At 38.9% G+C, this 23,287-nt stretch overlaps 9 protein-coding genes across 9 annotated transcripts; 5 read left to right on the forward strand and 4 right to left on the reverse strand.

The window, feature by feature from the left end:
- Positions 1-44: 44 nt before the first annotated feature.
- BRETT_000158 (uncharacterized protein) lies at positions 45-4,116 on the reverse strand (the record flags this gene model as incomplete). The annotated part of the gene is made up of 2 exons (XM_041278730.1): positions 45-2,438; positions 2,485-4,116. 2 exons carry the CDS (start codon positions 4,114-4,116, stop codon positions 45-47), a joined length of 4,026 nt encoding a protein of 1,341 aa, XP_041134925.1.
- A 516-nt stretch (positions 4,117-4,632) lies between these two features.
- Positions 4,633-6,060, reverse strand: BRETT_000159 (uncharacterized protein; the record flags this gene model as incomplete). Its single annotated transcript, XM_041278731.1, has 1 exon — positions 4,633-6,060. The coding sequence occupies one exon, from the start codon at positions 6,058-6,060 to the stop codon at positions 4,633-4,635; it is 1,428 nt and encodes a 475-aa protein (XP_041134926.1).
- Positions 6,061-6,355: 295 nt separating this feature from the next.
- On the reverse strand, positions 6,356-7,414 carry BRETT_000160 (uncharacterized protein; the record flags this gene model as incomplete). Its single annotated transcript, XM_041278732.1, has 1 exon — positions 6,356-7,414. One exon carries the CDS (start codon positions 7,412-7,414, stop codon positions 6,356-6,358), a length of 1,059 nt encoding a protein of 352 aa, XP_041134927.1.
- Positions 7,415-9,612: 2,198 nt separating this feature from the next.
- BRETT_000161 (uncharacterized protein) lies at positions 9,613-12,495 on the forward strand (the record flags this gene model as incomplete). The annotated part of the gene is made up of 1 exon (XM_041278733.1): positions 9,613-12,495. One exon carries the CDS (start codon positions 9,613-9,615, stop codon positions 12,493-12,495), a length of 2,883 nt encoding a protein of 960 aa, XP_041134928.1.
- Positions 12,496-12,803: 308 nt separating this feature from the next.
- On the reverse strand, positions 12,804-14,165 carry TEF1 (translation elongation factor EF-1 alpha; the record flags this gene model as incomplete). The annotated part of the gene is made up of 1 exon (XM_041278734.1): positions 12,804-14,165. The coding sequence occupies one exon, from the start codon at positions 14,163-14,165 to the stop codon at positions 12,804-12,806; it is 1,362 nt and encodes a 453-aa protein (XP_041134929.1).
- A 1,470-nt stretch (positions 14,166-15,635) lies between these two features.
- Positions 15,636-16,364, forward strand: BRETT_000163 (uncharacterized protein; the record flags this gene model as incomplete). The annotated part of the gene is made up of 1 exon (XM_041278735.1): positions 15,636-16,364. The coding sequence occupies one exon, from the start codon at positions 15,636-15,638 to the stop codon at positions 16,362-16,364; it is 729 nt and encodes a 242-aa protein (XP_041134930.1).
- Positions 16,365-16,870: 506 nt separating this feature from the next.
- Positions 16,871-18,628, forward strand: BRETT_000164 (uncharacterized protein; the record flags this gene model as incomplete). The annotated part of the gene is made up of 1 exon (XM_041278736.1): positions 16,871-18,628. One exon carries the CDS (start codon positions 16,871-16,873, stop codon positions 18,626-18,628), a length of 1,758 nt encoding a protein of 585 aa, XP_041134931.1.
- A 584-nt stretch (positions 18,629-19,212) lies between these two features.
- Positions 19,213-21,117, forward strand: BRETT_000165 (uncharacterized protein; the record flags this gene model as incomplete). The annotated part of the gene is made up of 1 exon (XM_041278737.1): positions 19,213-21,117. One exon carries the CDS (start codon positions 19,213-19,215, stop codon positions 21,115-21,117), a length of 1,905 nt encoding a protein of 634 aa, XP_041134932.1.
- Positions 21,118-21,535: 418 nt separating this feature from the next.
- Positions 21,536-22,483, forward strand: BRETT_000166 (uncharacterized protein; the record flags this gene model as incomplete). The annotated part of the gene is made up of 1 exon (XM_041278738.1): positions 21,536-22,483. The coding sequence occupies one exon, from the start codon at positions 21,536-21,538 to the stop codon at positions 22,481-22,483; it is 948 nt and encodes a 315-aa protein (XP_041134933.1).
- Positions 22,484-23,287: the final 804 nt, after the last annotated feature.

The raw sequence follows: 23,287 nt of genomic DNA on the forward strand, positions 1-23,287 counted from the left end.
ATAATTGTACTATAGTCATTATGAGATGCTCAAAAAATTCAAAATCACTGAGGTGATTTTCTCTTTAGCGCAAGCTTTGTAAGCTTCATCTTTAGAAATAGAAAAGAACCTCCTCTATGAAGGACGGCCATAACCGATATCATGATCCAGTATAATGTCATATTAACCTTGAGTCCATATTGACTCAACACATCCAAACCGTTTGAAAACTGACAACTTCCGTCTGCAGACTTCTGATCAGGAAGGCAGTCAATTTTCAAGGATTTAGTAAAGACCAAATTTGTTATAATCAACACACAGTAATGTGGAGGGGAAAGATAGTTCATGGCTTTCAAGAATGAGTTCAACGTCATAGACATTAAACCAGACATACACACAGCAATGGAACAGAAAACTGAGATAACTGTAAGCGAAAATCCGGGGTGACTCAAGGCAGTATTGAAAGAGATACCAAGTGATTCACCGGCATTGACGACAATTGTAGTTGTGTAGAATATTCCAAAGAAAAGAGCAGCATTGTACTGAAAGCCTATAGCAAAGACCATTAGCACGGCAAAAATAAGGCAAGGGAAAATCTCGAATGGTAGCTCGATTATTAGATAACTGAAAAAGAATGACGATATACTGATAACATCGTCACTGTATTCGTTATAAAAATAATCCCTCTCCTTAGGATATCCAGTCATGTTGTTAAGCATACCACTGAAGTACAATGACACCATCTGTTGGATGACACCAAACCTGTTCTGAACACTTAGTACATCGTGCTTGAGCCTTGCAAAGAAAAATGTTAGGATGATACCCATTCCCAAAACCTGTGCAGCTCTGGCAATTATGATGTTTGTATCACGAATCAATCCGACCCATTGCCGCCTCAAAAGAACATGAAAGCCCGTCAAAAATTCAGCCGGCTCTTTCACAAAAGATTTGAATTCGGCTCTTAGCTGGTCCTGGCTTTCCACAACAACTGTATCAATTGGATTAGTTATGATGAGGCCATTTTGTTCGTTCCACCGATCCAATATATTGTCCACCCTCGCCCTGGTGCGAAGTTCGACATCTTCGTTTACGGTGTTATAAGAAATCAAATCAATAACAAAGTCGCCCAAATTTGTGAATCTAGGAACTGGATAGCCAATCTGTGTGAAATGTTGAATCAGTTGATCCTGACTTCCGTCAAATGCAACTTTTCCACCCTTTGCCAAAAGAAGAATGGTACCAAACTGGTCTAATGTCCTTGGCTGATGAATGGTCATGATAATGGTCGTTCCACTTCTAGCCAATTTTTGAAGGCATTCTACAATGGAAGAAGCGGTAAACGCATCTAATCCAGATGTAGGCTCGTCTAGGAAAAGGATTTTTGGTGAAGAAAGAAGCTGTATAGCGATTGATAACCGTCTTTTTTCACCTCCAGAAATACCCTTGATTAGATCATTTCCCACTAATGTGTTGGCACAATCACGAAGACCCATATCTAATATAACTTTTTCGACAATATTCTTCCTCTCTGCCTTTGATAACTTTGCCCGTGATAATCTCAACTCTGCGGCGTAAGATATTGTCTCCTTCACAGTTAAAGAAGATAGCAAATAATCATCTTCTTGTGTGACATACGAGCATAAAGGTCTGACTATTGAAAAGTCTTCGACTTCATATTGGTTAAAATATATCTTTCCCTCGCTCATATATGAGCTTGCCAAACTTGACGACAACCGTCCACTTATCAAGTTAAGCAAGGATGTTTTTCCGGAACCAGAAGGTCCCATAATGATATTCAATTTACAAGCCTGAAAATCTGCCTCCACATTCCGAAGTATCTGCTTCTCAACATTACCCATTTTACGACGCACAGTAAGGTTTATTCCTCTAATTTTAACGCTGACTCCCTGGTCATTTTTGCTGATCTCTTTTGGATCATCAGTAGAAATATCACGCTTTATTCTATTGTTGATTGTGTACTTCGTTTTAGCTTCCTTTCCCATTGATATGTCAACAGGCTTGAAGTGCAAAACAATGCCAGCTAAAAGATATGTACCCAGGAAGAATGCCAAAACAACACATATGGGCAAGGCATTCCAATTCTCCCAGAAGCCCATCTGCTCAATAATGTAACTACCCGATGATGTGTAACATAGATCATTAACTTTGGGATTGCCTGCATTTTCTCGATAACAGTCGCCGTTAAAGTTGGTGAATTGGTTGCTGATCAAAAACCCAAACGAGTACCATTGATACGCAACATATTTACACCATCGAACATAAACAGGTAGCTGCTTAGCATTGATAAACATACCATTAGTCATTGTCTGGAAGGTGAAGTTTAGGTTGCATATTAAAGTTGCAATGGAAACATCTCGACTAAAAGCTGCTGCCAACATACCAACTGCCATGGTGTTCAAATTGAATATAAAAATTCCCGCAAAGTATTTCCAGAAATACTTGGCAGATTCGGTTTCTTAAGCCTATCATAAAGTAGGTTGGGACAGCATATACTATAGGAATAAAGATATCTTCAGTGATAAGCTTTGATATTCTTCGTCCAATTAGAAATCCCGGAACGGAAATACAGCCTTCTAAACGTTCACGATCAAACACCTTGAGATCCAACTGGCAGAGACGATAGCATTCCACTAACAAGTATAGATAGCACATCAATGTAGAACTCATATAAAGGGATGATTCTAACGATCTAATACCCTTGGTATCTGTTCCAGGTTTATAGAAAATCCAACCGGTAATGATTCCCAACAGAAGTGCTTCCAAAATCACAGAAACAGTTCCAAGAGGATCTCTATATTGAAGCTTCAAGTTCCGACGGATGTGAATGCCTAGCTCACGCATAAAGGGAGCCCGGCCAAGGGATTCAAAAACCTCTCCATCGGATCCTGGACCACCTTCACTCATTGTTTCTTCCTCAGAAACCTCTTCAATTTCGGGTAAAGTATCCATTTTTTCTTTCCATAACCTTGAAACCTGGATCATCCTTTTGCTTGATTCCTGTTCATGAGCATAAGTTCTGGTGTCAATTGTAATAAGGTCTATTAGGAAATCTGCAGGATTGACATTATGCTCCGGAATGGGATAGCCAATCCCAGAGAAGTACTCAAAAATATACTCGTAACTGTCAGCATAGCACAAATTTCCCTTTGAAAGAATAAAAATCCTATCAAAAAGCTTGAAAATATCTGCCCGAGGTTGGTGGATACTCATGACTATTGTTTTATTAAACTTCTTGGCGACTCTTTTCAAAGTGATACAAAGAAGATATGCATTATACGAATCCAACCCTGTAGTTGGCTCATCAAGAAAAAGAACTGCTGGATTGGAAACAAGTTGCAAGGCAACACTAAGTCTTCTTTTCTCACCACCACTAAGTCCCTTACGATGATTATCCCCCACAATTGTGTCAGCACATTCCTTCAATCCTAGTTCCAATATTAGCTCGCGCACAAGTGTACATCTCTCCTTTTTCGAAGTTAACTTTGGTAGTTTAAACTCTGCGGCGTACATCAAAGTTTCTCGGCAGGTCAATGTTGGAATTAAAATATCCTGCTGGATCACATAGGCATTTCTGATACGTGTGAGATCTTCATCGTTGTTGTATTGAATCTTTCCTGTTTCAAAAAGTGATGATCTGCTGAATTTTCTGTCGGCCAAGCAATTTAAAAGAGTTGTTTTCCCAGAGCCCGAACCCCCAATAATACATGTAATGGAGCATGCTGGGATGTCAAATGACATCGGATGAAGGATTGTTTTAATATCAGCATTGGATTCAATGTCTGCAGGTGGCTCTTTTCTGTGGAACCCCTTTTTGAAGGGATTCAACCGTTTCGGGGAAAACTTACCAGAGGAAGTTATCCGAGATCCAATTGAAAGATCCCGAACTTGAATTGTCACTTTTTTGGTTTTAGTGAATGAAATTCCAGTTTGATCATTCAAGTCCTTGAATATTTCTTCATCTCCAAATGATTTTTCCTCTGGGTCACAATCGTATTCAGAAAGCTTTTTATCTTTCTCGTAAGATTGGCATGCATCGTAATATTGAACGCCTTGAGAGGTGTTTGTATCCTCGGAAGAATCTTCGGATGTTACGGGATTTTCGGTATAAGGCCCCATTGGTATTTTTTTTGTTAGAACCAAAGGATTCTTACCTTTTAAATTTGTGGTTTTAAATCTCCAATCATTGATCTTGTTGCCTAAAGAGCAAAAAAGCTGAAGGAACGATACGATCGGCTTTTATAAGCCAGCTTTACGAAAACCAACAATTATTAAACTACGATCAATAAAAAAAAGTCCACAATTGCCGGTTCTGAGGATCCCTACCTGCTCTAAAATTTTCTTTTTTTTTTCATCCCGCATTAACTCTATTTTTGCTTTAATAGCCGTATTCTACCCTATTAGCGAACAATGAGAAAGTGTATCCCAGAAAGTGTATCCCCCCTGCTAGTTAGAGATCCCCAAAAAAAAAATAATGATTATAAATAAAATAAAATTACAAAATCATTCCGACTCACGGATATTGCGAGCCAACAACCTTTGCAAATATTAGCAATTCTGAAGCAACAATTTTTCATCTAGCGGTATGTCTTTACTACGTTGTTTGAGGTGTGCTTGTTGGATTGGACTTCTGCTTTATATCTGTTGCTTTATATTAATGGTCGGCTTACTGATCGAAGTATCCACTGTGCCGGTTAAATCCGCGCCATATTTCTTATCCGCGTATTTCTGTCTCAATATATCAACGGTGTTCATTTCTTCCTCGTTTAAGTTCTCCTTTCCATTTTTCTGTTCGGTCCCTTTGTGAATTTTTTGTTCGTCTCTTTGTGCTTGCCGGTGGTGAACTTCCTTGATCTGCGGCTTTGTAGCAATTGGTTCATCTGTCATAATTCCATGATTGTAATCACTAAATCCGGAATCATCAATATCGCTGCTTAATTCGGATAAGGAAGTGTTGAAGCTGGGGTATCCTACCTTGAATTTTAATGCTTTAAGTTCTGCCTTCGTTTCTTCTAATTTAGTCCGTAGTGTGTCTGCAGAACGCACCTTTCTCAAATAATGAGATCTCATCTCCGCCAGTTTGTCTTCGTAAACCTGCTGGGAGCTTTCGTTGTCTTTTACTCTTTGGAGCATGCTCTTCAATAGCTGCCGTCTTCCAACGGTCAACTTATCAATTTCTTGTTGATTTCTAGAATCTTTCTTTTCTAGCACATCCACTCTCAGTTTAAGCTGTTCAATTCTTGTTTCAAGCTTCTCTTTTGTATCATCCGTCTGCATTCGCTGGTACTTTTTTGCAAGTTCATAATATTGTCGATGAAGTTTTTTACTCTCTTGAAGTTCAGCCTTAAATTCCTTACGTAGTTTGAAGTACTTCTTTGAAATCTCTGCGTTCTCCTGCTTCACGTGTTTGTAGTCTGTTTTAAATGTTGCGTTATCAAAGTTCTCTATCATCCGAAGGAGTAATTCATTGTTGTTCTCTAATTTTAGTAATAGTGTATCGACTTCCGACTGATCGTACTCTCGAATTTTGCTAACATGCTGCCTGCCAAAATTTGAATATTTGAGCCCCAGCAAATCGCAAGTATCCTGTTCCTCATTCCAATGACGTTCTCTATCTTTTATACGATTCAGCGTTTCACTAACATCCCTGTCCAACGGATTCTTAAGAAAGTCATCATCTAAAAACGAATCATGTAAGTTACTAGTGTATTCTTTATCATTCAATTTTTCATCATCTCGATCGTCAGAACTACGATATTCGTAATTAGTATCGTCTTCTACGGGCTTTGTGGCCTCGTATTGTTCTTCGTTTCCATTCTTGAGCCAGTTGAAAGCATTGCCGAGAAAGCCATGTAATCCGGACGATTCTGTTTTTGTGGGCTCATATACTCTATTTTTGGTCCATTGTGAAGAAGGTTCATCCGTATCAATCCCGTTTGTTCGTTTTGTTGTGCTCGTTAAAGATTCTGGTGAATTTTGATTATATCTGATATCAACACTGTCTGCACTTAGATCATCCTGAAAAGGGTGCAGTATCTTTGAAAGGGTCGAACCACCCCACATTTTTGTCGTTCAATTTATATATAATGCAATCTATAATACTGGTGTGGTGTCAAGTGAGCTATATTTCTACAATTCACACACATCTTGTTCGTGTAGCACTATTTATGATATCGCGTCTCGCGAAAACAAAAAAAAAGTTAATACCAACAGCTGAAAAAATTTGAACTTACAAAAGGATTGTATTGCTAATAAATATAAATACGTACGATAAAAAAAAATGCTGGGATAGGATGTTTGTAATCCAAACAAATTCTTGCCCTGACACATTAGACAATGTGGCTTCCTCTCAATTTATCTAATACCAACCGTAAGTACTAGCTAATCTCCTGGCTAAATGCTCACCAGCTGTTTGTGAACGACCATGCTTGAGCAAATACTGCGAAGCACCTCTTGTGTCTTCTGAACTTATTAATTTTGATGGAACCGGTTCCAAAAGTGTATCATCGGATGGATGAGAAAACATAACTATAGAGTAACGATCTTTACCTTCATCTAACGACTTTTCAGCAAATCTCACACGATGAACGGTAGATCTTAATAAGCCGTTTGTCCAATAGCTTAACTGGTCAGCGATATTGACGATTAACGGAGGTGCATCGCCGTTTGTTGCAAACTTTGGTGATGCAGCCACAAAAGGGACTGCCTCCCACTTTTTTGTCATAGGTGAAAGAATTTGAAGGCCATCTTCCCCTTCCTTCTGGAAAAGCAATGTCAATCCACCATAGTCCGTGTGGGCACCAGCAATATTAACTTCCCTATACTTATCCTTCTCTTCATTAGAAGCCCCTGGCTTCACCGGAGAAGGATAGTGTAACAATCTGAATGTTGTTCCAGAAGGTCTCGTGTCATTATGTCTCATAACAAACCAATCAGATCCGCCTTTCTTTTCGTCCACTTGCAAGCCCATTGCCAAAAGTTTGAGTATCTTTTTTGTATCCTCTCGAAGTTTCAGAACCGTTTTCGAGATGGTGTCCATATTATCCCGGAAAAGAGTTGGAAGCTTTTGATCCGGAACTCCTGCAGCGAGATTCATTGCTGCAAAGTTAAAGCACTCTTTAGGATCACCAACTTTCTTATCTAATTGATCCAGCTCGAGGTTTTCGACTCCCATTCCAGTGTAACCTCTGTTTCTCTTGTCAATAGGATACTTTTGCTTCTCTTCCAGTGGCACTTCAGTAAAAAACTTTGCTGATAAGTTATATAATTGATCCACTTCTTCCTGTGAAAAGCCGTGTCCTTCAAGCATCAAAAATCCCTGAGTGGATGCTGCATGCAAAAGTTTATCTGCCGTATCCTGATTAATTTCGGATATGTCGACTATTTCCAAAGGATTACTGTAAATGTGAGTTGGCATGGCTGCTTTATAACTGATCTGGTGCAACTTTCAGTAGAAAATATGGAGCAAATGTGTTTATTTTGCTTCTTCGGAAATATTGACAACATAGATTTTGATCCCCTCGAAGGGAAAAGTAGAAAATGACAGGTTATTTATAATGACTTATTAACAATGAATGTCTACGATTATATTTTGCCGAAATTATTTTGGCATATTCGCTCGCTTTCTTTGCTTTACTGTGATCCCTATTAGTCCTATTATTTGGAAAGAAAATCGAGTGATAAAAAAAAGTTTGTGCTGTGCTATCTTGACTTCTTTCGTGTTAGCACGTTATCGATATTATTTTTCTCCCCGCGCATTGTTCCCTGCTTTTTCCCCTTATCTCTAATTTGATGAACTAACTTGAAGTTCTATTCGGATGTTCATATATATTACACTATTCTCAGCCTCTTCTCAGTTAATAACATAAATATTTGTATTCTAATAGTATTGATGACAACAATTTCAAATTATTTGTTTTCTACCGCCATATATTCCAATTCCTATTACTGTTATGAAAATCTGATTACCGAGTGTGAATAGATTTGAGGAAAAGGTAATCGCGGATCCCGAAAATGCTATCTATATCTCCATAATTTGTCTTCACGCGACAAGTTCATGCATTGTAATTAAAGGTCCTAGCTCTTGTGTATTACATTACTATTAACGTCAAGGAGTGCCATTCTACGTTTAATTGCGTGTGAGTCAACATTCGGCATGAATTGTGTAATATAATTATAAAAAACATAAATTCATTTTTTTTAAAAAAAATTATGCTGCCGCTTTATTTAATTTAAAGTTTAAATAATTTTATGACTTGAAGTATGCCAAGAATTAAAGCGGATGGATCCCTTGTAGAAATCTCCGGAAACGTTGAAAAAGAAAATTATATCATGTGGAAACTTGCGTGCAATTAATTGTTTGAATTTTATACGGTAAGCCCCAGGCCAAAATACAATATAATAAAAAGCAACACTTGGCTCATGCCCAATGTCTGTATGTACATAATCATTATACTCAATAAAGTAATTTATCATGTAGTAATTATACACATTATTTTTTTGAAGGCATTATCTCATACTGCCCGCAACTCGCAATAAAACTGCCTTTAATGTACTCATGCTAATTAAGTAAAAATTTGAAATCCTTGCTTGTTTAACAATTGATGACGCACAATGCTATTAAAAATATAAAAGCTTAATGTGAAATAGTAAACAAAATTTTATTTATGGTGTATTTAGGAGAAAACTTCACTACTAATTGATATTCTTTTTAGGGAGAGATTATTAATTATATGAAGTGCTTATCAAGAAAGCCTTGATTAAATAGAGGCCGTATCGATGGAAGGAAGCGAGTCGCTAGAGAAGAAATTTCATCAATGCAGAGAGTGACAGCTGTTCTCGCGAGTATTCGGTTACTGCAAAAATATATTATGTTCAGATCTGATACAACCTCGAACGAGAGTATCAATAATTAATATCTTTGAAAGATACTATCAGGAACTGTTAGATAAAAGAAAGCACCAATGCATAAGAGAACAATATTTCTCTTTGCACTTAGATTTATTAATTATCATTTTCGGATTCCTTCTTTTTCCAATTATTCTGGAATGTAGAAATTCGTTTTTTTTTTTGCGGGAACAACGAACCAACAATAACCCATCGGAAAAAACGTTCACCAAGAAATCAGAGGTGCTTTTTCATAACATCGCAGAGAAACTTTGTTCTGACAAAGCCATACTTGAATCATATCGAGTAATATTTCAATTATCTTAAACTAGCATTGAATCGGGGAGTACAAATATAGGATTCAAAATGCTGCAGCTCGCAACGCAATTAATTACTTTACCGTGAAGAATAATTAATTACATTCATTTCATTTCACGCCATGCTCTCATTTTTTTATTAAATTTTTTTTTTTGATTGACTAATTGCATTCTTATTATTGACTTATTTTTGCGTTCATGCATCGCTATGAGTTGATGATTACATACATATACATCAATATTTGCAACAAAAATATATGATTACACCATTTGATTAGTATATACAATGTACAGCCTCCAGTGAAATGAATGAAATGCAGTTTTAGTTACCGGAATCTTAATTTCTGGAAAAATATATAAACAATAATAGGACATCTCTCGACATCAAGCATTTTCGATAGGTATAGAAAATATGGCAGTAAATGAGTCCAGAAAGCAAAATATAGTGGAAAGAGATACTACTCCTACAAACAGTACCTCAACAGTTGGGCAACCAGACAATGCATCCCAACTTTCATCAAAACATGAAGATTCCTCAAAAGATAAGAAGAAATCAAATGCTACCGGAATAATGACATCTAATAACGACAGTCATAACCCAAGAAGGAGATCGCACTCACTTAGCTTTTATGGGAAGAAAAGGCACAAAATTTCTTTTGATTTTCCTAGAAAATGCAGTTCATTCAAAAAAATGAAGTCAACATACAATGAGCAGAATAGCCACGAGAAGACACACAAATCAGACCAATCATCAAAGTCATTGTTGGCTTACATGGAAAAAGAAAACGGGGAAGGAAACAGTGATTCTCAGGAGACAATAAAGTATCCTCACAACATTATTCACAATGATCCATCGTTTGGTGATGCCCATTCACTAATAGAAGTTCAGGATGAGATCCAAGATTACTTGGATACTTCACTTAACTCCATACAGTGGCGTGTTTCTAATCTTTACGTTGAGCCAGGCGATTCTTCATTTGTATTCTGGTTCATGCTATCATCGTATTTCCCGCTACTTTGTGGTTGTATTGGCCCGCTCTCTAACATGATGTCTATATTTGCAATTGTGTGTTCCTGGAAGATCAGAAAAGGGTTGCCAAATGACAGCGGAGACAACGAAGGTGGCGATGAGTTTTGGGTTTATTTAGTGAATGCGACCTCGGTGGCTCTTGCTTTGGTCTCAAATTTTTTCTTACTATTAAACTTCCGTAAGAAAGTTCGTTATGTCGTTTCCCAAGTCATTAGTATCAGTGGATGGTTTATCGCCAGTACAATGCTTATGTGCTTAGTAATCGTTTATCACTGGTATTTTTACTCACATCATCTTGATGATCAGTTTGACCTCAACTACGGCTTTTATTTTGCAATCGTTACAGTCTGTCTTCACTGGTTGAATTTTGTCGTTCTTTTCCTAAATGAGCTCGGGTTTTTAATGAAGAAGTATAGGCCAGTGTTTAATATTAATCAGGTGCAGAGAAGTTTGATATTTCAGTCATCATCTATGGCAGTTTGGCTACTTGTTGGAGCTATTATATCAATTAGAGTATGGGATTCTTCCTTTGGCTTCGGCCTCTATTACTGTATAATCTCAGTAGTTACGATAGGTGAGCAGCAGGACATTCCTGCAACTTCTTTGGCGAGAGGAATATCATCCTTTTGGATACTTATAGCGTTGGTGCTATTTGGTTTGATTATTTCGAGTGTCATTGATACCGTGTTAGAGTTTTCAAAAACCACGATCTATTGGCATCGCCTTGCATCCACCAAAAAGATGAAAATGAAGTTGAAGAAAGAAGCCATGAAAACTGATAAGGAGGCATTCGATTTCATGCGTGATGTTAACAGTACTGCTGAGCTCACTCAACAGTTGATTTCATTTTTAACAAATTCCGTCGCATTCTGTGCTTTTCTTTTGCTTGGGTGCACAGCATTCAAGTATACTGAAGACTGGTCTTTTAGCACATCGTGCTACTTTTGCTTCTGCTGCCTTGTAACATTGGGTGCTGGAAACATTATTCCGACTTCGGCAGCCGGTAGAGTTCTATTTTCAGTTTGGGCATTAGCGGCAATTCCAATTATGACAATTCTTGTTTCGAACTTGAGTGACCTCATATTTCACAGATTAAAGAAACTTGATGATATGGATATGTTTGATATAATATATCGGTTTGCAAACGGAAGAAAACATTTAAGGTTTATGACGAAGTTATTTAGGGCAAATCAGGATTCCGTTGACATTAAGACATTGGAGAATTTGATGCATGATACGAGTATATCTACATCAAAAACTCTCATGCACAGTTTACCAAAGGTTAGAGAACAAATTAATAGTGACGCATATAACATCGACGATCGCTGTGAAAGCTCGGAAGACCTAGATGAGTTGGCTCAAGCCATCAATGAATTTTCTACGATGGGTGAATTTGCATCTACAAGATCAGAAGATGCAAAAAAAGATGCACCTTTCTCTGATGGCAGCGAACAGTCTGGGAATTTCGAACTATATGGAGTTTCTAATGAACCATCCACTAAAAAAGAGACGCAAATTTCTGTTCCATTAGCTACAAATCCTGTTGATGCTTTGTTTGAATTCATCTTTAACAACACTAAGCTATCAAACTTAAGTTTTTTGAACACAGACTCTTTTATCCATAGCGTGAAGATGAGTATCCATCTTCTAAATTACGTAAGAGAGGGAACATTATGTGTCTCGTATGACGTTGAAAAAATTAAACGTGCCAGGGTCTATCTTATTCGGGCATTTAGGATTATTGATCCAAATTTCGACGAAGACACATTTCTCAGGAAGTACGAACTTTCGAGTGATGGGGCAACGGCGGTAATTCCTCAAGATGATTATATACTTGATCTGACACTTGATAAACCCATTGATATAGTCAATAGGCATCAAAGCGTTATATTCCCACCAGGGAAAAGTATTCATACTCTTTTTAGGAAGAAGCACGATTTTATCTTGAACCACTTAAGCACACTTCAGATTCTTCTTGCAGAGCTCCATAAAGCTTTCATCATGGTGAGATTCAAGCCAACATTTCATTACAACTTCGAAGAATGGAGAAGATTTCTCATTTTAACAGAGAACAGTGCGTACGTGAATCAGTCGAGGAAAGGTGAATTTTGGCTGGGTGATCGATCTCCGTTAAGTTTTCCGAACAGGGAGCCGGAGTATTTCGCCACCTCTTATTTGAGGCTTTTGGAGTCAAAGCTACATCGATTTGCCTGGGAATATGATCAAGACAAATATCACGTAGTTATAGATGAAGAGAACAAATAAAAAAAGGCTCTTGAGACAGGACTGTTGATTACTATGTACACCTACTCTTTGATTATAATGAAAAACATTCCTAGATCAATAAAATGTAACATCAAAATATATAAAAATAGAAGACTACACAAAATGCAATGATATACTATGCTTTAAAGAAATAATTCTTAATTAAGGAAAGCTAGAAACAAAATGTTACAAAAGAATACAAATCCAGTCATAAACAGGGCGTTCCCAAACTTCCACAGCTAACAACAAACAAGATCATAAAAAGGCGAGACAGCTATTCTAGAAAAGATATAACTTACTCAACTTACTTATTTCTTTGCAGGCTTAGCAGTGACGAACTTATCAGTCTTCTCAACGGATCTGACGACACCAACAGCAACGGTCTGTCTCATATCTCTAACAGCGAATCTTCCCAAAGGTGGGTAGTCCTTGAAAGACTCAACAACCATAGGCTTAGATGGAACCATCTTAACCATAGCAGCATCACCTCTCTTGATAGACTTAGGGTGGTCCTCAGTCTTCTTACCAGTTCTTCTGTCGATCTTCTCAATCAATTCCTCGAATTTACAAGCAATGTGAGCAGTGTGGCAGTCAACAACTGGAGAGTATCCAGCCTGAATGTGACCTGGGTGGTTCAAGATAATGACCTGAGCATTGAAGGAAGCACATCCCTTAGCTGGGTCATTCTTGGCGTCAGAGGCAACGAAACCTCTCTTGACCTCCTTGACGGAAACGTTCTTGACGTTGAAACCAATGTTGTCACCTGGGATAGCCTCTGGAAGAGAAACATGATGCATCTCAATAGACTTAACCTCAGAAGTAACACCGACTGGGGCGAAAAGAACAGTCATACCTGGCTTCATAACACCGGTCTCGACTCTTCCGACTGGAACGGTACCAACACCACCGATCTTGTAGACATCCTGCAATGGAACTCTCAGTGGCTTATCAGTTGGTCTCTTTGGAACATCAACAGCGTCAATGGCTTCCAACAAGGTCTTACCCTTGGCGACACCGCTCTTGGTCTCCTTGGTCCATCCCTTGTACCATGGGCAGTTAGTAGAGGCCTCAATCATGTTGTCTCCATTCCAACCAGAGATAGGAACGAATGGAACCTTCTTAGGGTTGTAACCAACCTTCTTGATGAAGTTAGAAACTTCCTTCTTGATCTCCTCGAATCTGTCCTTGGACCACTTAACAGAGTCCATCTTGTTGACGGCAACAATAAGCTGCTGGACACCCAAAGTGAATGCCAACAAAGCGTGCTGTCTGGTCTGACCATCCTTAGAAATACCAGCCTCAAATTCACCGACACCAGCAGCAATGATCAAAATAGCACAGTCAGCCTGAGAAGTACCAGTAATCATGTTCTTGATGAAATCTCTGTGACCTGGGGCGTCAATAACAGTGACGTGGTACTTTGGAGTCTCGAATTTCCACAAAGCGATATCAATGGTGATACCTCTCTCTCTCTCAGCTTTAAGCTTGTCCAAAACCCAAGCGTACTTGAAGGAACCCTTACCCATTTCGGCGGCCTCCTTTTCGAATTTCTCGATAGTTCTCTTGTCGATACCACCACACTTGTAGATCAAGTGACCGGTGGTGGTAGATTTACCAGAATCGACGTGACCGATAACGACGACGTTAAGATGTTGCTTTTCCTTACCCATTTTGAATACTAATTAGACCAAATGTAGTTGACGATAGAGGAATCACAAGAAAAAGGAAGGTAAAAAGGAAGGTACAAAAACCTAAAAGGAATGGACGACGAAATATAACCCTTTTATTTATGGAGGAATTTCCATTTGCTTTTATATACTATGCAGCAAGTAATTTAACTAGAAAATTATTGACAAGGAACGAAAAAAAAATTTATGTGAAAAAATTTTCACCTTTCTTCCGCATGGTGTGCTAGAATTTTCGCCATCGTTCTGAGATTTACCACGAGTGCTATTGTCTGTCTCCCGAAAAACTCTGAGCCGTATGAAATTATGAAGGGCGTCAGAAAATGGCGTGGAGGCAATAGGGGAAGGAGCTTAAAAAAACTTTCTAAATAGAGGGGAAAATTTTTTTTCTCGTTAATTCCTTTCCATATACGTATTCCTTCTTCTCTTGAGACAAGAATAATATTGGCGGCACAAATGCAATAGAAAAAAGTGCTTTTTTATAGAGCATCCAAAAATTTTTCGGGCCCATTTTTCATATTTCAAAACCTTCTTTCCCTTTTGAAAGCATCTTCTCCATTAACTTTTCTTAGGATAGACATGCATCTTGATAGAACAAACTATTATATTATATTTCATTTTTCAATTTAATTTTCTCGGTGTTTTCTTTCTTTCCTTATTATATGCAAACAATAGTTAGGATGATCATTAAGCAGTCCGTAATCACTGATCGACAAAAAATTGAGAGAAGTTCGTTAATAACAACAGTTTTTCTTCTAATAATGATGCGTTTAAAGGTAAGCAAGATCTCAATTAGTTACACACTTGATGTGTTGTAATTTAACATTAGTTATGAAGTTCATATGCGGCCTATTTGTCCATATCCTGTTCGAACAATTTAAGTAGGACAGTTGATCGTGATTAAGACTTGACTTCTCTATGGCAATATACAACAATCCTTCTCCTTTCGTTTGCTGTAGAATTCCTATAAATGAAACTAATCTGAATGTGGTCAACGTGATACCTCTTATTATGATTGTTAACACATGGTTTAAAGCATGGGCCGTATCTCTGACATTATTACGCTTCTGGTACACAGCAAGTGGAATTAGAGATATAGAGTGCTCATAACGTATTGTTGACGTACCTCAAATGTTTTTAGTACTTACTCGTAGTATTTGATTTACAATTAGTTTACTTTGAATTTCAGTGTGCCTTGTAAAAATCATTCACAAGCTTCACATTTATATTTCGCATAAGCTCGTAAAACAAAATGAAAAAAAAGGGCGCGGTAATCTTTCAAATTTCCTAATTCATCATGAAATTGGTGATTTTTTTTAGGGATTTTGTTAACCTTTTAGAATGCAGTAAGCGCCAAATCGCACGTTCTTTTCCTGCAAGAAATAAAATAAAATATAACAATTATCGTAATAGATCATACAATTGACATCATTCACAAACATTAAACATTAGAATATGGAAAACTATCCAGATCACATGTCAACAGTATCCATCTCATCCCTTACCAGGCGGAGAAGAAGGCCATCTGGAAAATACCTCCGTCTTTCCAAAAATTCTGTAACAAATGAACTGAATACAAGTCCACCTTCATTAAAACAATTTACATTCTGTACCCAAAGAAAAATACTGAAACCACAGAAGAGCAGTCTCAGTTCAAGGGACAATCACGGACCGAAAACCAAGAAAAGTGTCACATTTACGGTCCCGGTTATTCAAAATATAAACAACAGGGACTCGTCTAGCGAGAACATTACAACACCATTAGTGTCTGCTAAAGAAACACTTGACACTGAATCGGACATATCAAAACTTGAGTCTTTATGCTTCGAACAACCACATATCAGCCCTCGGGAGCAAGAACAAAACAACAAAGCAGGAAATGCTTCGCAAAATGTTTCATCAAACATTCGCTGTAATACAGCCGAAAGTGACTTTGCTATTGATAAATTATTTTCAGGGGATGATTATGACGAAGGGAAAATGCGTTCTAGTCCTACAAAAATGGAAAAAGATGCCATGGTACTACAAGAGGAAATAAGAGCTATAGATGAAACAATTAGGGCATTGAAAAAGAAGAGAAAGGATCTTGTGAGGAAACAACGAGTTGATTTCTGGCATGGTCTGTTTGAGGGGAAATTTTTTAAAAAGACAGAACGATCTTCAACAGACGTCAGAGCAGTTTAATTAATTAGTTAGATTGAGTATATTTCGTTGGCTTAAATTGCTGTAAAAAAATGGGAGTGAAGATTTTAAGAATAGCGATCGTAATCATAAAGAGGTGGTAACGGAAATTGCCGAAGCATACGTGTGTCCTTTATGTAATAATTTTTTTGCTACCCGTAATTTTCTTATCAGTAGTATGTGATCGATCAATCCACTACCTGTTCTAATATTTCCTTCCTCAAGTAGAAGGAACAATAGGTCGCGAATTGTTGAATCTGATCTTTCTTTTACTTTACGCTATACATTTCTCCTAATTATTTTATTTTATTTTTTTAATTTTCATTTATTTCAGCCGGTTTTTCTTCCCCCCTGAAAAACTCAGGGACAAATGCCGAATTCCAAATTAACCATGGGCATTTGAGATGCCTCAAGACTAGGAGGCATATCGCAAATATTCCACAGGTTGGAAGTAGATATCAGACGCTGAGTGTGCTCGGTGCTTGTCTATCATTTAAGGAAGTCATTAAATGATCATAACAACTTCAAATGAGCAACAGCCTCTTCTGCGAGGGCCGAGCTCATCATCATCTTCAATAGCTTCCCATCTGGACGGAAGCCAGTACGGATCGCTATCGCAAAATGCTGACAATACTTTGAGTCGCGATGTTTCATGGAATGCAACTGCTGAAGAGGAGAATTTCATCCAGCTTCGAAGAGGGGTGTCTGTTACTTCTCCTAGAATGCAACATCTTGGATTGACAATGTCGAAGGACCCGGAAGACGGGCGGCTTTTGGAAGTGGAGGCGTCTCTAGCACCAGAGGTGAGGATGATAACAAAGATGTCCATTCCTCTAATCATCACTTTCCTATTGCAGTACTCGTTAACCGTGGCATCTGTTTACGCAGTTGGAAATTTGGGTGCTGACGAATTGGCGGCAGTCTCACTTTCCAATTTATTGGCCAGCATTTCCTCTTATGGAATAATCCAGGGAACAGCATCCGCTCTATCAACACTCTGTCCCCAGGCGTACGGCCGAAAGGATTATAAAACAGTGGGCCTCCAGTCTCTTAGATGTGCATGCCTTTTATTGATAATCTACATCCCGATCTTCGCCGTCTGGTACTGGGGGTCCTATCCGATTCTCAACTTCTTGGCCCCCGGTATCAAGGCCACCTACTTGGCTTCCAGATATCTAAGGAGGCTTTCCTTTGGTGTTCCCGGCTTTATTGTTTTCGAAGTCACCAAACAGTATCTTCAGGCTCAGGGAATCTTTCATGCTTCCACGTGCGTCTTGGCGTTCTGCGCCCCGTTGAACGTGGCCCTCAATATTACATTGGTCTGGGACAAGCACATAGGAATGGGATTTGAAGGGGCACCAACAGCAGTTTCCATCATTAACTGGCTTATGGCCATCATGCTCGTTTTATACGCTGTATTTATCAACGGTTACCAGTGTTGGTGTGGCTTCTCGAAAGAGGTGTTTAAGCATTGGGGAAGATTGCTAACTCTTGCCGGTCCAGGCGTTCTTATGATTGAAGCCGAGTGGCTGGCATTCGAGATAATTGCCATTGCATCGTCTCGTTTCGGCACTGTGGCTCTAGCTGCACAATCCATCGTTGCTACAACTTGCGTCACCGTCTATCAAATTCCATACGCAATCTCCGTTGCTGCCTCCACAAGAATTGCCTGGTATATTGGGTCTGCATCTGAGGCTGCTGCACATACTGCCACAAACGCCTCACTGATAGTGGCAACGGGCTTGGGATTCGTGAATGCATTCTCCTTGGCCGCATTAAGAACGTACACAGCCAGGCTATTCACTCACGATGAAGATGTTATTGTGTTGGCATCGAGAGTTCTTTTGGTAGGAGCCGCTTATCAGCTGGGTGACGTTCTCAGTTGTGTTGCTGGAGGAATATTGAGGGGCCAGGGAAGACAGTATATTGGCGGATGGCTAAATCTCACATGCTACTACGTGATTGCCCTACCCGTGTCATACTACTGTGGTTTCCATCTGAAGTTGGGGCTACCAGGCTTGTGGCTGGGTATGGTTGTTGCATTGGGCACAATTTCAATTGGTGCTGTTATTGCTGTTCTTACCACCAACTGGCGTGTGCTCATTCAGAAGTCAGTTGAAGATGGTCTGAGTGATTATCAACGGACTATTTGCTCGGATTCAACCAGCATCCTCTCTAGAAATGATAGATCAGTTGCTGCTCGTGTCAGTCACAATATGCTCTCTCCTGTTGCCTCTGCAAGCGGTGCTGAAATTATGGCTTCCTAGAACCTTTAAGGATTCTCTTAGAAATTATTCTCACATATATTTACCTCGACAGACCAATTCCGATTTACTATTTATAAAGACGAACTTTTGTATTTGCTAGAGGGCAGTAGATGACATGGGCTCAACAAAAGGTAAGTACAGTTTATTCCTTTTGTATATTCTCTGTGAGCTTCTCTGGAGGCGTATACCTTTTATCAGCTTGTTGAAAAGCTGGTATATCAATTACCGCGTATTTTTTTGAATTTAAATTTGAATTTAAATTCAATTTTTATTTTTTTTTAAATTTTTTTTTGGTTCCAATCTGCAGAAAAGCATTCTGCACATCCTATTGTGTAATATCAGAAGTTGAGCGAGAAAGATAGACACATATCTTAGGCGTCATCAGTACAACAGAAACCTATTCGCTTCTCCAAAAGTTATAAAATATCTAACATTAACAGCTATCATTTCATTAGATCGGATATATAACACCTCTACTACACTGTCTGAGGGCATTTAACTTAATTATACCGCAGTTACATCGTTTGTGCCATCTTTTTCTTTTTTACCCGACTGGATTTGCCTTCATATAACAAGTACAAAAGATGTCTTGGTTTGGATCATCAGAGACGGATGGACTTGATCCAATTATAGAAAGGGCAACATCCGAAACGATCCCAAATGGAGATATCGATTTTGGTGCTGCTCTTGAACTCAGCGATCGTATAAGATCTAAACAAATTCCCCCAAAAGATGCCATGAGATCTCTGAAGAAGCGCTTTCTTTCGAGCAAGGATCCGAACAAACAAAAATCATCATTGAAGCTAATTGATTTCTGCATCAAAAATGGCGGTGAGCATTTCTTGCTAGACATTTCGTCGAAGGAGTTCATGGATCCATTCATTGGCATTTTGCATGATAAGAATCTTAACGGAGAAGTTAAGCAATATCTTTTGGAGTTGATTCAATCATGGTCTATTATGTTTAGTACACATCCAAAACTTTCGTACGTGAATGATGTTTACAAGAAATTGCAGGGCGAGAAATTCAAGTTTCCAGATATTACCGAGTACGTAGACTCGAGCCTTATTGAGTCTAAAGTGGCTCCGGAATGGGAGGATTCAGATGCCTGCATGCTATGCTCAAAACTCTTCTCCTTCATTAACCGTAAACATCATTGTAGATCATGTGGTGGCGTTTTTTGCCAGGAGCATTCATCGCAAAGTTGCGAGTTGCCAGAATTGGGCATAACTGTTCCTGTTCGTGTGTGCGATACGTGCTATCAGGAACACATGGACAAGCTTGAGGCACAGAAGAAGACCTCAAATAAGAAGTCACACAAAAAGCACAAGAGTAATAAGGCTTCTTCGAAATATAGTATTGGAAATGAAGATGATGACCTCAAGAAAGCCATAGAGCTTTCCCTGCAGGAGGCTGGCATGACTCCAGAGGCTACAACAAACACTAAAGATGATATATCTCAACCACCACCATACGAGGATGAGGATGCAGCAATGAAGGCTGCTATAGAAGCCAGCCTACAGGATCTTCATCAGCAGGAGAAGCCCATCTCTTCGAACAACTCGGTTAAACAGGATTCGCTAGTGAAGAAGGAGAACTTTTATTCGAATATGCTTCCATCGGATAAAAACCTGAACACAGATTTTCCAGCAGGTGATAATGTGTACAATGCTGCGGAAGAGGTTGAACCAGCTCGTGAATCGATTGATGATTGCAGAATAACAGGGAAAGATGAAAATAATCTGCTTTTATTTGTCAAGACCATCAATACTTATTTAAAGACGAACCCCCAGCAGAGAATACCGCTTAGCAAGGATATTACTATGAAACAAATGTATAGTGACGTTGTTTTGCTACAACCGAAGGTGGAGCAGAACTTAACTAAGTACACAGGCGAACTGGAGAGATACCAAGATTTATATTCCAAGATATTTGCCATCAATAAAATATACAATGAGATGTTGCAGCAGCGATCGGGCCAGCAGGTTCAGCAGAGGCCACCGTTCGATATTCCTCAAGCAAATCCTTGGAATTCGGGAACGCAAATACCCAATCCAGAGCATAGAAATAGCTCCATTCCTCAAGATGGACGTGCTTCATTTAGCAATGACAACACACCAAGTTACCACACGCTATCAGACTCCATTTCTTCAGGAGGTAAACAGACAAGGCAGAATACTTGGAATTCACAGCTATCTGGCACGAACACGATTACGGCGATCGGTGAAAGACCACAGATGCCACTTCCGGCAGCCAGTACTACAAATAAATCGGAATTGAACATACCATCATCTCCATACGCGGACAATCGCAAAAATTCGTTCAATTCGATTGATTATGCGCCACTTCCTGAACAAGCCACGGTGCCTGTGCAGAAGGAACCAAGCATGCCGGATAGTGCTATAAACTCAGAAAAGGATTTGCAAGTGACTCCTACAGAAGAGAAACCGCCGCAACAGCAGGAACCTGTCAATTTAATCGACCTTTAATTGATTGGCAGATCATCAAAATTACTGCTCTGGGGCTTTGTCGGATAAAAATGACTGACTGTCTATTTTCCAAAATTTTTTCCATTTTTTTTTGTCGTGGTTGATAGATAGCATAAAGAACAGCTGGTAATAAAAAATTCGCCGTTGACGTCAGACAGATAAATACTTAAACCCACTTAAAAGCAAAGCTGGAAAACACTTTTTTTTCCTAAAACTTAAAATTGACAGGACACTTTAATTTGCTTGCTTACTTAGATAAACTTGTGTAAGTTAAAGAAAAAGATAAGTCCGACTGAGTCTTAAAAATATCTTGAACGTGCCTGAAGGTAGTATTTACATCAATATTATCCAACGCGTGTTAAATTGCCTAAACCGCAACGTTATGTGGATCGCGCTCCTATATCTGTTAACGGCAACGATGGCCCAGGTGGCGGAGTCAAATAATAATGACATCATATGCCCGAAAGGAGATCATAAAGAAGCCTGTTACAGTCGGCATTTTGAACCATCATCAGAGTGGAAAATTGTCAAGGAAGGTCAAATGATACCTACAGGTTTGGAAATACGAATGGGTATAGATGGAAGTGGAATTAAAGAGGCAAGAATTGCCGGTGATGATCATGGAATGGACGTTTCAGATGCTGAGATAATACCAGCCGGTGATGAGAAGATCGGTCTAGATTCAAATTCGAATCCGGAACAGGTGCTCGAAGTTTCAGAAGCACTAAAAAATGATGGAATCAATAATTATAAGGAGCAGACTAGTTTCTCCGATCGGGAGGAATTCAAGAGCCTCAGCGGATATATCATCACTCTAGGCAAGCAGAGAAAGCTGAGTTCTGAGAACTTCGAGACAATAGTCAAGAATCTGGAAAGACTTGCCGAGCTCAGCTCCGATTATGAGATAGGGTCAGATGTGTCCAAAGGGCATTCTCTAGAGTCACTTTTGGCATTGTCAGGAATTTCAGATAACAGCAATCATAAGGATGAATTCGTCTTCAGTGGTCTAGGCCAAAAGGAAATTGTAAAAGTTAAGGACATGAGTTTGAGATGCCTTTCAAGTGCTTTAAGGAATAACGACGAGAGTTTAGCACATCTTTCAGAGGCCATTCCAGATCGCGTTTCATTTGTAACAAGGCTCATTTCTCAGGAAACAAACCCTTTGCTTCAAAGGCGGAGAATCGGGTTGCTAGGAGCGTTGATAACCAATGACGAGTTTGAACAAGCAATCAATAACAACTCGGTCAGGGAATTGTTGGAAAGGCTTGGCAGAAACTCGCCGAATGAATTGGTTCGGGAACGCGTTAGCAATACTTTGTCGGATTTGGCAAATAAGCGAGGGGACGAAGCGATTGTGAAGCAATGAATGAGAAAATATCGTTAATACATCTTTCTATTTATTTTTATTTTTTATGAACTTTACTTGATCGGGACATTCTTTAAGGGGCAGCGTGTACATAGAGATGGAATAAATCTGAGTGGAACAAATACAAAAAAAAAAAAACATGGAATGTATTTTCCGTACCGGGATAATACCTGTTGGAGGAATATTGCCGACCCATTCCATGCTTTCGGACACAATGAACTTTAATGTAAACAACCGCTGCACATTTTTGGGAGTGTGCACACCAAAGAGAACAAATAAAAACGGTATGAGGCTTATGGAGAAAGGGGCATTGAAGAAATATGGCATTGTTGGTCTACTTGGTCTAGTGTAGTCGTATTATATTTTGTTGTAAGATATCGCGGTTGCATTTACTAGGAAAGAGTGCTCGTGTTTCAAAAAAATGCTTCTTTTCGATGCGGTGTACCCCTGATTTCTGTTCCAGATACAGCCACCTAACAATTCCGGTAAAAAAATGGTTGTTTAGAGCGGTTGACAGCCCCTGATCTAAAAAGACGCGCGAAGGTATTGCTTTATTTTTTGTTCTTCGATCCCCAAAGGAGTGAAAGAATAATTCTCGGTCCTATGACGTTTTATTAAATCATAAGTGAATATGCCCAGTTGTGGACGCAACAGGCTGAATTTTGAAGCTTACGGTATGTTTTTAGAGATTGTTCTTGAATATTTCATCCTCTTATGTGGTATGACGTGAAAAATCTGGTAGCAAAGTTGGAAATTAAAGTTGAAGCGTGCAAAATTCCACAATACTTAACGAAACACGCTAGA

The sequence above is a fragment of the Brettanomyces bruxellensis genome, chromosome 3 (assembly GCF_011074885.1).
Source record: "Brettanomyces bruxellensis chromosome 3, complete sequence".
In the NCBI taxonomy this organism is placed as follows: Eukaryota; Fungi; Ascomycota; class Pichiomycetes; order Pichiales; family Pichiaceae; genus Brettanomyces; species Brettanomyces bruxellensis.